This window comes from Akebia trifoliata, chromosome 11 (assembly GCF_017979445.1).
Source record: "Akebia trifoliata isolate Shusen 1 chromosome 11, ASM1797944v1, whole genome shotgun sequence".
Lineage (NCBI taxonomy): Eukaryota > Viridiplantae > Streptophyta > Magnoliopsida > Ranunculales > Lardizabalaceae > Akebia > Akebia trifoliata.
The window spans coordinates 31,474,163-31,487,457 of record NC_141385.1 but is presented as its reverse complement, the minus strand read 5'-3'; the positions used below and the strand labels follow the sequence as shown (position 1 = coordinate 31,487,457).

The following is a 13,295-nucleotide window of genomic DNA, read 5'->3' as shown; positions in this document are numbered from 1 at the left end:
TATTTGTCAAAAATATCACTTCCTAAAGATGATACTAAACCTAAGGAACCAATATTCTTAACATAGTTTTTGTTAATATTACAAAGAAGACATAATACAAATAGTAGAAGTAGTTATATTAGGATTAAAAACATTCAATTTAAACATTCCATCACATGCATAACCCTTCCCCACAAAGACCCCATTCTTTGTGAATACATATTGATCAACCCCTATGGTTTGTTCAAAATCCGCCTGATTTAACAAGAAATCTGAAACTTGGTTCTTCCTCATCGCTGGGGTATGAAGAACATCACTCAGGATAACTGTCTTCCCATAGGTAAACTTCAATCTGCATCCCCAATGCCTAGAACCTTTGTAGTGTATGAATCTCCCAAGAGCACTTTCTTTACTTTGACAAGGGAATATGATTTGAACCAGCTTCGATCAAAACAAACATACCAACAATAACCGGTATCTTCCCACCACCTTTCGAAACCACTAACCATGTGTACTTCGGTGATCATAACCACAAGGGGCTCCTTGACCAAGTTTGCTTTCTAAGTAGGTTTACGAGTTCACCAATTCTAGGCAAAATGCCTAGTCTTGTTACAGACGTAACAAACAATCTTACTTGAAGGGTTCTTATATTTTATTTCATTATGGGAAATTTTCTTATTTTGGACCTTTTTATTTTTCAAGGTTTTCTTATTAGGTTTAAGATAAACTTTCGTCCTAATTTGCTTCTCAGACACTTGATTAACCTTAACCAAAGACCCATGTTCTTTTTTTTGGTCTTGCCGACGGGCTTCTATTTCAATCCAGAGACGAACTGTAAGACTCTCCATTGAAAACTCTTTTGACTTTTGTCAAAGAGTGGTCCTAAAATCTTTCTAGGAAGCAAGCAATTTATCAATCTGAACAGTCACTAGGAACTGTTCGTCAATCTTCATTCCTTTTGACAAAATCTCATGTCTGATTTTCTGTAATTCATGTGATTGAGATACCACTGACTTTTCATCTCCCATATGAAATTTCAGATAGTGGTTTACAATGTATTTCTTTTATTCAGCCTCTTCTATGTCATATTTCTTTTTAAGTGCATCCCAAATTTCTACAACTGTTAAATAACTAGAATAATAGTCATAGAGATCATCCGCTAAACAATTAAGGAGATAATTCTTACACAAAAAAACAGCCTCTTTCCACTATCGAGAGACTGATGTTCTGGCAAGTTTATTCACCTTCCCTGACAAGTTCATCTTGTAGTACATATGCAACTCTCCTTGTTGTTATTAGAAGAAACGTAATTGTTCCGTCTTGTTGAATCCATGGTAACAACAACAACAATTCGCCTTAAAATTGTTGAAATATTATTGAAATAACAACATAAAAATATTTGGAACAATATTCCAATCCAATTTTGTGTATAATAGAAAATTTTCAATCTAACCTGAAACATCAAAAAAAAAGATCGAATCGAGATAGGTATCACAAAATACACATCAGATTTCCTTGCCCAAATAATGAAGAGAAATGGTTTGGGAAGAACTTGAAAGCTCTTGTTAATTCTCATAGAAGCAAAATACACAAAGAAAATAACAAAATTTTGTTAAGATATCTTGGTTGATATCCTTTTACAATCTACTTATGGTTATATAGAATATTGACCCAGGAAACGAACGGGCATAAAACATATAAGAATAAATTGCGTTGAAAGATTTAAAAAGAAGGTAACAAACATTGTATTTTTAGAAGTTAAGATGTTACCAATAAAACTTAATTAAACTATCAATTAAAAGAAATTAAGTCTAAACTTCTTGTAAAAAGAAAGGTTGTATTACACCTCAACTCACCGCATCGCCCGTCTTGGCCCGACTCGGCACGTGTGTGTGTATTATTGAGTCAACTTGGTAGCAAGATTCCTCCTTTTGAGGGGAAAACTTGGGTACTCCTTGGGGCCCAAGAATCAAACTTGACTTTTTAAAAATACAAAGACAACCTTATTTTCAATCGATGTGGCACTAAAGAAAGCTAAAATATCAACCAAAACTTTGAGTTACTAGAGATATCCCTTTATCATGCTCTCTCTCAATTAAATTCATTTTGTACCTGGAGCTAAAAATAGTAGAAAGAGATAACTTATGGAAGAGGAAACAATTACCATTTATATATATATATAAGAGAATAAACCTTTTTTTATTACTCTTAAAATAATATTATTTGTTAAAGTATTCAATGTGTAATAAAGTTGTATGAAATAACCGAATATATGATAAGCGATGTCCACGAACACAATTATGTTGAGTATGCTTTGTAGAAGTTATCAAGCATTTTGAATATAAAAATAAAACTTAGTTTTGGACTTGATCGAATAGATTCAAATGTTCTTAGTATTTAGATGTTTGGACTTTATTCTTATGTGATCGACAGAATGCTTTCGTGAACAAGATGAGATGAGAAGTACAATGAGAAGATAACAATAAAGTATTAATGTAAGTACTAATACAAAATCAAGAGTAACGATGATCCTTAAGTAATTAAGTATTAAGGATTCATTAAAAATATAAATCTGCAGCTTCTTTCATAAGCATTCATCCAAAGAAAATAGAACATAAAATTTTATAGAAATTTAAACCATTGAAAGATTTTTTCATTGTCATAAGTCATAACTATAGATGAAGTTGTACAACATAGGACATCAGGTAAATCATTGATCCTATCTCTCTCTTTCTCTCCTATCCCACCATCTTGCAGCCAGCAATCGCTTTATTTCTAAATGAGATTGAAGGTTTTGAGATTATTGAGGTCTACAAGATCTGGTATTGCAAGAGAAAACCAACATGCTTGCAAAGAGTACTGTGAGGCTAACTGTTTCACCAAGAATGTGGATACAATCCACAAGAATTCTGACTCAACAGTAGAAATGGATCGTTGGAATGAGAAATCAAGGAAGTTCCAGTGCAAAGAGAACCCCGAATTTACCGAACCAGTCAATCAAGCCTTCCAGTTAAAAGACCAAAATTCTGGGAAATATCTTACATGGCTGCTTTGACGCTTCTCATAGTACTGATGTTGAAGGATGTTGGGTACACTTATCATGTAATGGACAAAAATGAGGTATCGAGATCAAATTTGGTTGAGAACTAATGCCACCTTCAGGTAAATCATCGATCCAATTAACAAACTTTTGTTTGTTGACAAAAACAACATATCGAAAAGTTTTAAATATATTAAGCGAAAAGAAGAAGTGAATAATATATGTTTGTAAGAAGAAGAAGAAGAAGAAGAAGAAGAAGAGAAGAGAGGGCGATGCTTGTTATTAAACATGATGAGAAAGAGAAGAGTGGGGTCGCTGAGATAACGATGGCTGAGCAACTAGAGAGAATTATTTATAGGCAACACATGAAACCCTAGAGGGTTAGGGTTGGTAAGGATGTATGGTTGTTTTTTACCAATAACCTATCAACTTTCAAATAATTACAAAATTGCCAGCCCAAGTTGGTAAGGGCATTCACGCCAATAATTATCTTGAAGTCGGCAATTGCATCCTCGAGGTGTAGAAGTCTAGCTGGATAATTCAGATGAGTTTCATCGTTCAGTTGTCTGATTCTTTGTACCTCGACATTTTAAATATAGGAAAAAACGGTTTGAAGTTTCCTTTTTTTCTTCTCTACCCATCGTATAACACATAATTATTATACATTAATTCAAAAAGATTTTACAACTTGTCAATTTTAAAAAAAAAATTTATAATCTTCTTTCTTTTGTTTGTCTTGTACATTGAACCTGACATGTAACTTTCTTAAGTTCCCTATTTTATGTTTGATAAAATTAAATAACAAAAAAGGAAACTTCTAAAATACAATCAAAGTTCCCTTATTTATCAAAAAAAAAAAAAAAAAGTTTCCTTTACATTTGTTTCCTATTTGACATAGAGTTAATATACTTAATATGGTGCATTAATTCTAACATATTACACAACTTCCCAATCACTATAACTGTATTCTTTCTATAAATATGTGAAATAACAAGATTATGTGGGACTAATTTCTAGAGATTAAAAACATAACAAACACATTAGTACTGCTCATATTCTCAATTCTTGATGGGGATCAAGATGGCTCATCTAGTCATGTCGATATCGTTCAATAACGAGCCAAATATTCGATGTAATTTGTCCCACTCATTCTCAATAAAACTATTGTGAGTCAACTAGCGTTTGTTATTTCTAATAAAAATAAATTTTTTATGTTTTAAATATTTATTATCTAAATAAAAATATGAACTGGTAAGATTTGGGTCATTGGGCTTGATCGTTGAAAATGGACGGCTACCAAACTCTCAAATTTAAAATTAAAATTAATTTTTTTCTTCAAACTTGGAAGTTGCCATGTTTGTTGATCCTATGCAAGTGAGCAGGATCCAATCACAAAAGAGATCGAGCACTCTCAAGAGACTCAATATGCAAATCCGAGTGAGGTAGTCCTAGCCCCATGGACTCCTAATCCTTTATCCTCAAAAGGAAATTAGCCAAAAATTCAAAAGAACGGGAATCTTAAAAATATTATGAGTCAAGCTACTCGGTCCAAGAGTCAACTCAGGGATTCAAATAAATCTTCTTCTTCTTCCCACAAGTCCCAAATTTCATTGCGTCTATGTTAACCTTCATTGTCACGATCAATAGAAAGCCTAAAGTTCTGTTTCTTGAACCACATACCAGATCTAGTCTGCTGATTGTAGTGGGAGAAAAATAAAAATAAAATAAAAGTCGAAAAAGAAACTAAAACTAGATAGAAATCCTTCGAAGAAAATCTGTGACTCTGGTTCTCCAATAGCGATGCCAATTTGTTTGTCGCAGAATGATATGCTTAATAGAACAAATAATAATCTCCTATCTTGGTTTTAGGCAAGTTATGGGTCAAACCAAAGGGAAAAAGGGGATGGAAAATCAACCAATTGAAAAGTACCCTAGTTAAAACATTTTTTTATCGAAATCGAAACTACTAAGAAAGATTTAATTAAACTAAAATTGATTAAAAAAGAACATTAGAGACCTGGATTCAACCTAAATCTTTGATTCACTCTACTATAAATTAACCGCAATAAAAATGTTGTCACTTTGTTGCAACTTTTGAACATTTAGTGACAAAAATTTTTGCGACTAAATATCAAATTTCTTGGAGGGTGCGTACGTACTTAAATGACGTTAATAAAAGGAATTAATTTCTAGAATGCCCTGCTACTTATATCAATTTCTGTTTTGTTTATTCTTCTATAATATTATAGGAACTCAATGTCAGTCATTGGACATAGGAATCATGGCATCACGGTGCATATCACATCAAATTCATGTGTATTGTTGGTTGAACTCACGTGTCCCTAGCCCATCGGCCCATCCCCACCTAGATTCAATTAAACAAAATTCATATCTTGTTTTATCTTCATTTAAAAATATATGTATGGGTAAAATTGTTTAATTTCTCTGTATAAATAAAGAGTATTATTAATGCAATCTTTATAAGTCAATCAAAATTTCTAAAAGAACTCGAGATCTGTTTCTCATATTTATTCATTAATAACATTTTCTTAGTATAAGAAGATAAATGGGGTATGTATGATTCAAAACAAATTATGCCCTTTTGGTAATTTATTTTGATTAATGGGCAAGGTAAGTTTGATATTTATTTTATTTTTTTTAATATTACTTAGGGTGATTTAGATTTTAGACATAGATATACCCCTCCATGTGTCAGATCTCAAACCTATGTGGCCATTACAATTACTCCCCTAAATCTCTAATAAAATTTTCTCGAATGAACCCTAGCAACAATTTGAATTACAAAAGATCTCCTTAGATGCCCCCACCAATCTACTATTTTTCAAACGAGAGAAATGCTCGTCCAACATTTTTGAAGCCACATTGCATTGTTTACCTCTGTTTCGATGCTTTTGTTTTCCTAAACTCTTGCTCAATTCTGATCTTTCCTTGATAGCCCATTTGGTCAAGTATGAAGTTTCTTTGCAAACTGGATGAAACGATCTGTACTAGCTGCTTAGAAGGTGATGTATGGATCAAAATTAAATTTACGTTCATTGGGACCCATATAACAAGAAGTTTTTTTTTTCCAAAATGAGAACAGAAAATTCGTTTTACACAATTCACATCTATTATACCATTAGATTTTCTGGAATTCTATGGGATTTCGATTGAAATATAACACCTAAAAGATAAATATAATAGCTAATTAAATAGTATGAAGATATATTACTAGAGAGTGTTGCATGTGAAGTATTGTGATTCAGGAAATCATCTCAATAAAGAGTAGGACTATATATTACAATGATTTGATTAGATTTCTATCTCTATCTCTATCTAATAAAAGTGGATGGTATTGCTGACTTCAAGATAACTATTGATGTGAATACCCTAACCAACTTGGGCTGCCAATTTTGTAATTATGTAAAGGTTTATAGGTTATTGCTAAAAAACCACCTAACCAACCCTAGCCAATCCTAGCCGTCTAGCTTTTCATGTGTTGCCAGTAAATTTAAAATGTTACTCACTAAATATATGAAATTTCCACTAAAATCTATCAAACTAATTGATAAAAATGGACTTTTAATTAAAATTTTACCTCATTGTTAAAAGTGGAGAGTTGACCACAATTATAAATCGCTGTTAAAAGTACTAGATTTAGTGATAATTTATTTTTTACGGCTAAATGTGGATTATTAAACCAGAATCAACAATTGCCACTAAAAAAATTTAGGAATAAATTTAATGTAGAATTACTTTTTGAAATTAAAAGTGGACTATTAGTGAGAAAAGAAAAATCACCATTAAAAATTCCTCAAGAAAATTGTAACAACAAATTTAGTGATATTAAATTCCTTATATATGTACTTGCTTTTCATGAACCTACTTATATTTTAAATGAGAATATGAAATATTCAATGCCACCAAGTATTGAAATCAAAAATCAAATTTAATTCATTTAAGTACAATATTCAAATATAAATTAATCAACTCATCATAAAAAAAAAAAATCTTGATCATAGAGATATTAAAAAGTTATACATCATATGCCTTTGACCTATAATTAAAACAATTGAAAAATGAATAGATTACAAAAATTAAATGAATAAATCATATATATAATTGGAGCAAAAGTAGATCTCCTTAGAAAATAAAATTAGGCATAACCTATCGTTGATTTCAAAGAGAAATCGAAATGCAGAGAGAGAGGGACAATTCTCCTCAAATGGAGGTGTAAAAGAAGCGTGAGCCCTTGTTAATTTTTCATCTAATATACACTTTGCGTACTTAGCATAAATATATATGGGTAGCGTTCTTTCGACAAAATCCTAGACGACATTCTAGACAAAGCATTTTGTCTTATATGGGCTAAAGGTTTCGGAATGGGCTGATTTTTTGTGAGGATGATATCTATAGTGAGAAAATTATCCTCACAAAAAATCAGCCAATTCTGAAAATTCTAACCCTAATTTACAAGTTGAAGAATCGTGAACCATCAATTTTTTCCAGTAATTTGTAACCACTTTTAATAGGGTTAGAAGTTTCAGAATTGGCTGATTTTTTATGAAAATGATCTTGTCACTATATAGATTAGTCTCATAAAAAATTAGTCCATTCCGAAACTTTTTAATCATATAAGACAAAACTTTGTCCAGGATTTTATTAAAATAACCCGACCCTATATGTATATGGCTGAACTTGTTCCAACAAATAAGATCTGTCAAATGAGATTTGGATGTTTCTTGAGCCTAGAATGTGGGTCAAATTCATCCAAACTTGGAGAGGGATTATGCAAGCCCCACAGACATATTAAATGGGAACAACGCTTTAACCCAAAGATTTGGGTTCGTGTAATTAATTAGGTTTCTACATTCCACTTTACCCAAAACCAAGTTTTCTATTATTGAGAGAACTTATATTTGCTTTTAATGTCTCCATTCACATTCTTTACAATGTCGGATTCAAGGAAAAAAATTGTGTCCTACTTTTATATTATTTAAATTATGTACATGTTTTACATATTTTCTACAAATAACTTGTTGGCTCAACTAGACCATAAGCTGATCCATCTGCATTTGCACACGAGGATAGTGCAGGTTGATTTCGATAAGTAAGCTTTACATCTTCAAGTCTGATCGCTTTGCACGGATTCTTGGTGCTGCATTCAAATTTTATAGCGACTTGTGTTGCCGATGTTCCTTTGATATCTTGGTATGTTACCTGGCTGATTTTTACCCCGGAAACCTAAACAATATTAAACAAAATCAGAAATTTTATCAAGAAACAACAAAGAATATATTGGGCTTACACTCATGGTTGAGTTGGTTTGACACATTTCAAAGCTGCTTTATAAAAAAATATATACTTTTTTTTATCCAAAAAAATATTAAAAATAGTGGCATGAAATATTTAGTGTTTCTAATCCAAATCTATGTATTTTAAACCTGACTCAAGCAAGTTGATTTCATATCTTCCAAGTTGAATAGTTATTATTGTACCTGATAAGGGCAACCTTGATTGCGAGGGCAATAATTTTGGTCTATAACAATGGGGTTTTGGACATTCTTCATAATAACATGTTGGAAAAGAATTCCTTTGACGAACCCATTACTTGGCCTTCCCCAAGCCTTTATTCTCAATCCATTTTGAGTACCCGTAAAAACTACCGTTTTAACTGTCACATTTTGCACACCTGGCTCATCAAGTCCCTTTGCAAGACTTCCAATGCTGCACCAAAATGGCTCATTTTAGTACTTGAACATCAATTTTATAACTTTAAAAAGTAAAAAAATTAGAAGGAATGATTGTTTGTTACCTGATGCCATGTCCAGGTCCACATGCAATTTGCTCGATCCACAAGTTTGTTGTGCCTGGTCCAATGGAAATGCAATCATCACCAGTTTTGATGCCGGAGTTTATGATCGTGACACCTGTCGACATTTGTACATGTATGCCATCTGTGTTAGGGCTATTGCCTGGGGCCGAGATCTCTACACCTTGCACCTTCACATTTTGGCAACCGTTGATCACGATGTGAAACATCTGGCTATTTATCGACTTCAATCCACTTATCACTATGTCTTTCGAGTTTGTAAAAGAAAGTGACTGCACTTAGCACACAATCAAAACTCAACAATTAATAATACTCAAAATGAAATTAAGAATATGTGATTCATTGTATAACAAGCTACCATATATTATATTAAATATATGTTATCTTATGTAGTCAATAGTCATGTTGGTTTTCTTAATAGCTAATACCTGATAGTATAAAAATGTTCTTTAATGACCAAATTACCCTTCAGTTAACGAGAAATTATACATTAGAAAAACCAGCTGAATGGAGGGGAATTTACTAAAACAGTTACGTATTTTAAGATACGGAAGAACTTACTAAAAGTGTTATATGTGACTATAAGTTTTGCAAAATTACCTAGTCAACCATGTTGTTTTAATATGTATACAAAACACGGCCATATTCAAAGTAGGTTAATAAATGAAGTGAACAAGTTAAAAAAAAACATGTCATCTTATAGAATATAAACCATTTTGGTAAGATTACAAAATTACGAAATCAGATAGATGACTATTTTCATAAAATAAAATAAAAATTATTCAAATGGCATCTACCCTACGTTTGAAAGCAGTTTTACTGTTTTAGTTAGTAATTTGCTAGGATTTAAACCTACCGTGGCTCCATCCGGGCAATTCTTCCCTGCAGCCTTGCAAGCCCACAAAGCCGTTCCTTTACCGTCAAGGGTGCCACCGTAGATTGAAACACCAGTTACATGCTCAAATGAAAGCCAGTTTCCGGTGTTGCCGATAACATGATAATCTGATGGAGCGACAAGGGTTCCATCGATCCGAAATGTGATATGGGTGTTCTTACAATTCCCAGAGAAGACAGCATGGTTAAGCAAATACCGACCTGGTGGCACATAGATCATTGTGGACTTAACCGAGCCACAAGCTGCTGCCCATGCATTGAGGAACGATTTGGTCGAGTCGGTTTTGCCGTCTGGTTTGGCACCTAATTTGATCACATTATAAATTGCAGTTGCTGATGATGTTGTCTTGAGAAAGATGAAGAGAATTAAGAGAACAAAGCTCATGGATTTCCCCATTTTCATTAATTAATGTGAGAGAAACAGAGAAGAGAAAGAGAGTGAAATAATTACTCTAGAGTCTTTTAGAGAGAAAGAGGGTAGTTGATGGGAGAAGTTAAAACGATTGCAAGTATTTATAACATTTGGCAGAGTGTGTTTGGATGATTGAATTGTAAGCAAATGGCGCCGAAATTTGGTTGATACGGCTGCTCTTTTAATGTGTTAAGCACACTTGCCCCAAAGTACCCTTGCTTTCTCTTGCTTACAATCAATTGGCCTTACATGCATGTACTTGATGAAATTAGTGAAAGTGAGTACAATATAATTTTGGTTTTAATTTTTTTGAAGTAAGAAAGAGAATTTTTATAAATAAATAATCTAGATACATTCGTTTATGCATGCATGTTTTCTACTTCTTTCTTTACATTACTTGGATTGGAATTAAATTTGAATTCTCTCCTGGACTTTTGACCATGACTTTGGTAATGAAAGTGTTTGGACTTTGGATTAGCTATTTGCTTTTCCAAATATATTTACACACGGGTCCCGTTCGGCACCCTAAGTTTTACCACACATTTTAACAAACGCGTTTTGTCTTACATGGGTTAGAAGTTTCGGAATGAGCTGATTTTGGTGAGGATGATCTCTATGGTGAGGAGATCATCCTCACCAAAAATCAGCTCATTCCGAAACTTCTAACCCCATCAAAATTGATTTACAAAAAATGGACGGTCCACGATTTTTCAACGTGTAAACAAGGGGCTAAACATTTCGGAATGGGCTGATTTTTGGGGAGGATGATCTTCTAATCATAGAGATCATCCTCACCAAAAATCAGCTCATTCCAAAACTTCTAACCCATGTAGGACAAAAAACGTTTGTTAAAGTGTGTGGTAAAACTTAGGGTGCTGAACATTTCCCTTTACACAATACATGGCACACTTATTTGCACCCATGAATGTTTGATCCATACTCCATCCGTAGACCTATATCTAACTTATGTGACCTTGTACATTAGTTATGGGTGGCGCTATTTGCACCAGATATACTCTATGTACCCACATAGTCAACACATACACCTAAAAACAGGCATATCTCTATGCACAGACTTAAATAAACACCATCCTCTTCACACAAACCCCATAACCTATTGAACCCATTTTTCTTCTTCTTCTTCTTCTTCTTATTCTTCTTCTTCTTCTTCTTCTTCTCTCTCTCTCTCTCTCTCTCTCTCTCTCTCTCTCTCATTTCTTCTTCTTTTCATCTAAAAAGGTTTCAATGAGTGTTCTAAGTATCGATTGTTAGACTTACTTTAAAGAATGACCCAATCGGCCTACGTGTTTTAGATGTTTTATATAAATTGGGTCCTAATAAAGAATTGTCAATATTAAGAAAACTTACAAGTCGTTGGAATTGGAAAGGATCCTCATTGGATTTTAATAGGAAACCTTAATGGTAAGGAATCTTACTAAAAGAGGAACTCTAGGCCCTCTACTTTTCTTTATGTAAGAATGGATCGACACCCCTATTAGGAATAATATAATATAGTAATTATCAAAGAACAAAAAACGTGGAGACTATGTTATTGGGATTAAATCGATCAAGAAAGGCAAATATTAGTCTATCCCAACGATAAAGAAGAGGGAGAAGGTGAGTCTAGTAATCATAGAAGTAAAGAATCACTAAAGGGGAATCTCATTCGCTTGCATAATAAGTCATCAAATTTACATTGGATCGCAATGTTGCAGGGTATGCTTTCTTAAGTTTTTTAATAATATACGAGCATGACAATTATAAATAATCTTCAGATATGTGTTAGATTCAAAGATCAAATATTTTTGTATGTTAATGAATATTTTGTGTATGAAGAAATATACAACATATGGTATAGATCATAGGTTAAAGAATTTATGTATCTTGGATTTAATAGTTCATTACTTTTGCACTCTCACTTAAATATTTATGCATGACATTTAACACATTTAGATTTGGTAGAACTCATCATTATATTGCATGTAATTCGGAAATGAAACACAATTTTAGATTTGTGGGTTTTCACCCAAGATTAACGATTTCAGTTTTATTGGTTTTCACCCAAAATTAGTGATTTCAGATTTAGGGGTTTTCACCCAAAAATTGTGATTTTAGATTTATGGGTTTTAATCCAATATTATTTCAGATTTGTGGGTTTTCAACAAACATTAGCGATTTCAGATTTATGAGCTTTCACCCAAATAGCGATTTCAAGATTTATAGGTTTTCACCCAAATTGTGATTTTTCAGATTTATGGGTTTATTCTATTTTTTGTGGTTCATCCCAGTTTGGGATTCTTAACTATGAAAAATGAAAGGGAAAATACTAATTGCATATTAAACCAAACCTATCTTGTACCCAAAAGAGTGAAAATTTTAAATTTTGGATAAATCTTGATTATTGGCATGAATCTTGGTAATTGGTTAATGAAGGTTAATTTTGTCATGAATCTTCGTGTTATTGATCAATGAATGTTAAAATTTTAATTTTTGCATGAATCTTAATTATTGGTTAATGTGACTATGCCAATTTTTGAAACTATATCTTTAATTTTTAGCCCTTAAGAAATTGAAAATCAATGAGGAGTTATTGGCTATTTGTATGTTATGTTATTGGCATTGTTTTAGAATCTTATGAAATTGAATAGTTGAGAAATTTTGTGAAACCCCGAGTTTTCAATTCGTATCTCGAGAAAAAATAAATAGTGAAATTTTAAGAAAATCTTGAAAGTGGGACTTAGGGGTAAAATTTTAGGATGTTTATGATCATTTTTAATGAAATCTGACATCACCATTAAATTCAAAATGATCGAAAAACATACTTTAGCCTGTAAGCACGCTCAAATGCGAGTTCGAATATAGAAGGTGCAAAACTCTCGATTATCGAGTCGGATTAGACTAAAATAGTGATTTTTTACTAAAGTAAGAATTATTAAGATTCGATTACACCATTAGATTTATAACGAAAAATTATTGAATATGGACTATTTATTTGTCAGTTTTGGAGATCAGGAAGTCGAATTATCGTCAAAAATGAAAATGACATCAATTTTAGGAGTCACCTCAAGGTAAAACTGTAAATTTTTGTTAGCGATATAATTTATAGAAATTAACTACACCATTAGATTCGGAATGAA

General features: G+C 32.4%; 1 protein-coding gene across 1 annotated transcript; it reads right to left on the bottom strand.

Moving 5' to 3' along the window:
• Positions 1-8,044: 8,044 nt before the first annotated feature.
• LOC147391280 (polygalacturonase-like) lies at positions 8,045-10,149 on the bottom strand. The gene is made up of 4 exons (XM_086459542.1): positions 9,709-10,149; positions 8,835-9,124; positions 8,518-8,746; positions 8,045-8,263 (listed from the first exon to the last, which is right to left on the bottom strand). Exons 1-4 carry the CDS (start codon positions 10,147-10,149, stop codon positions 8,045-8,047), a joined length of 1,179 nt encoding a protein of 392 aa, XP_086315668.1.
• Positions 10,150-13,295: the final 3,146 nt, after the last annotated feature.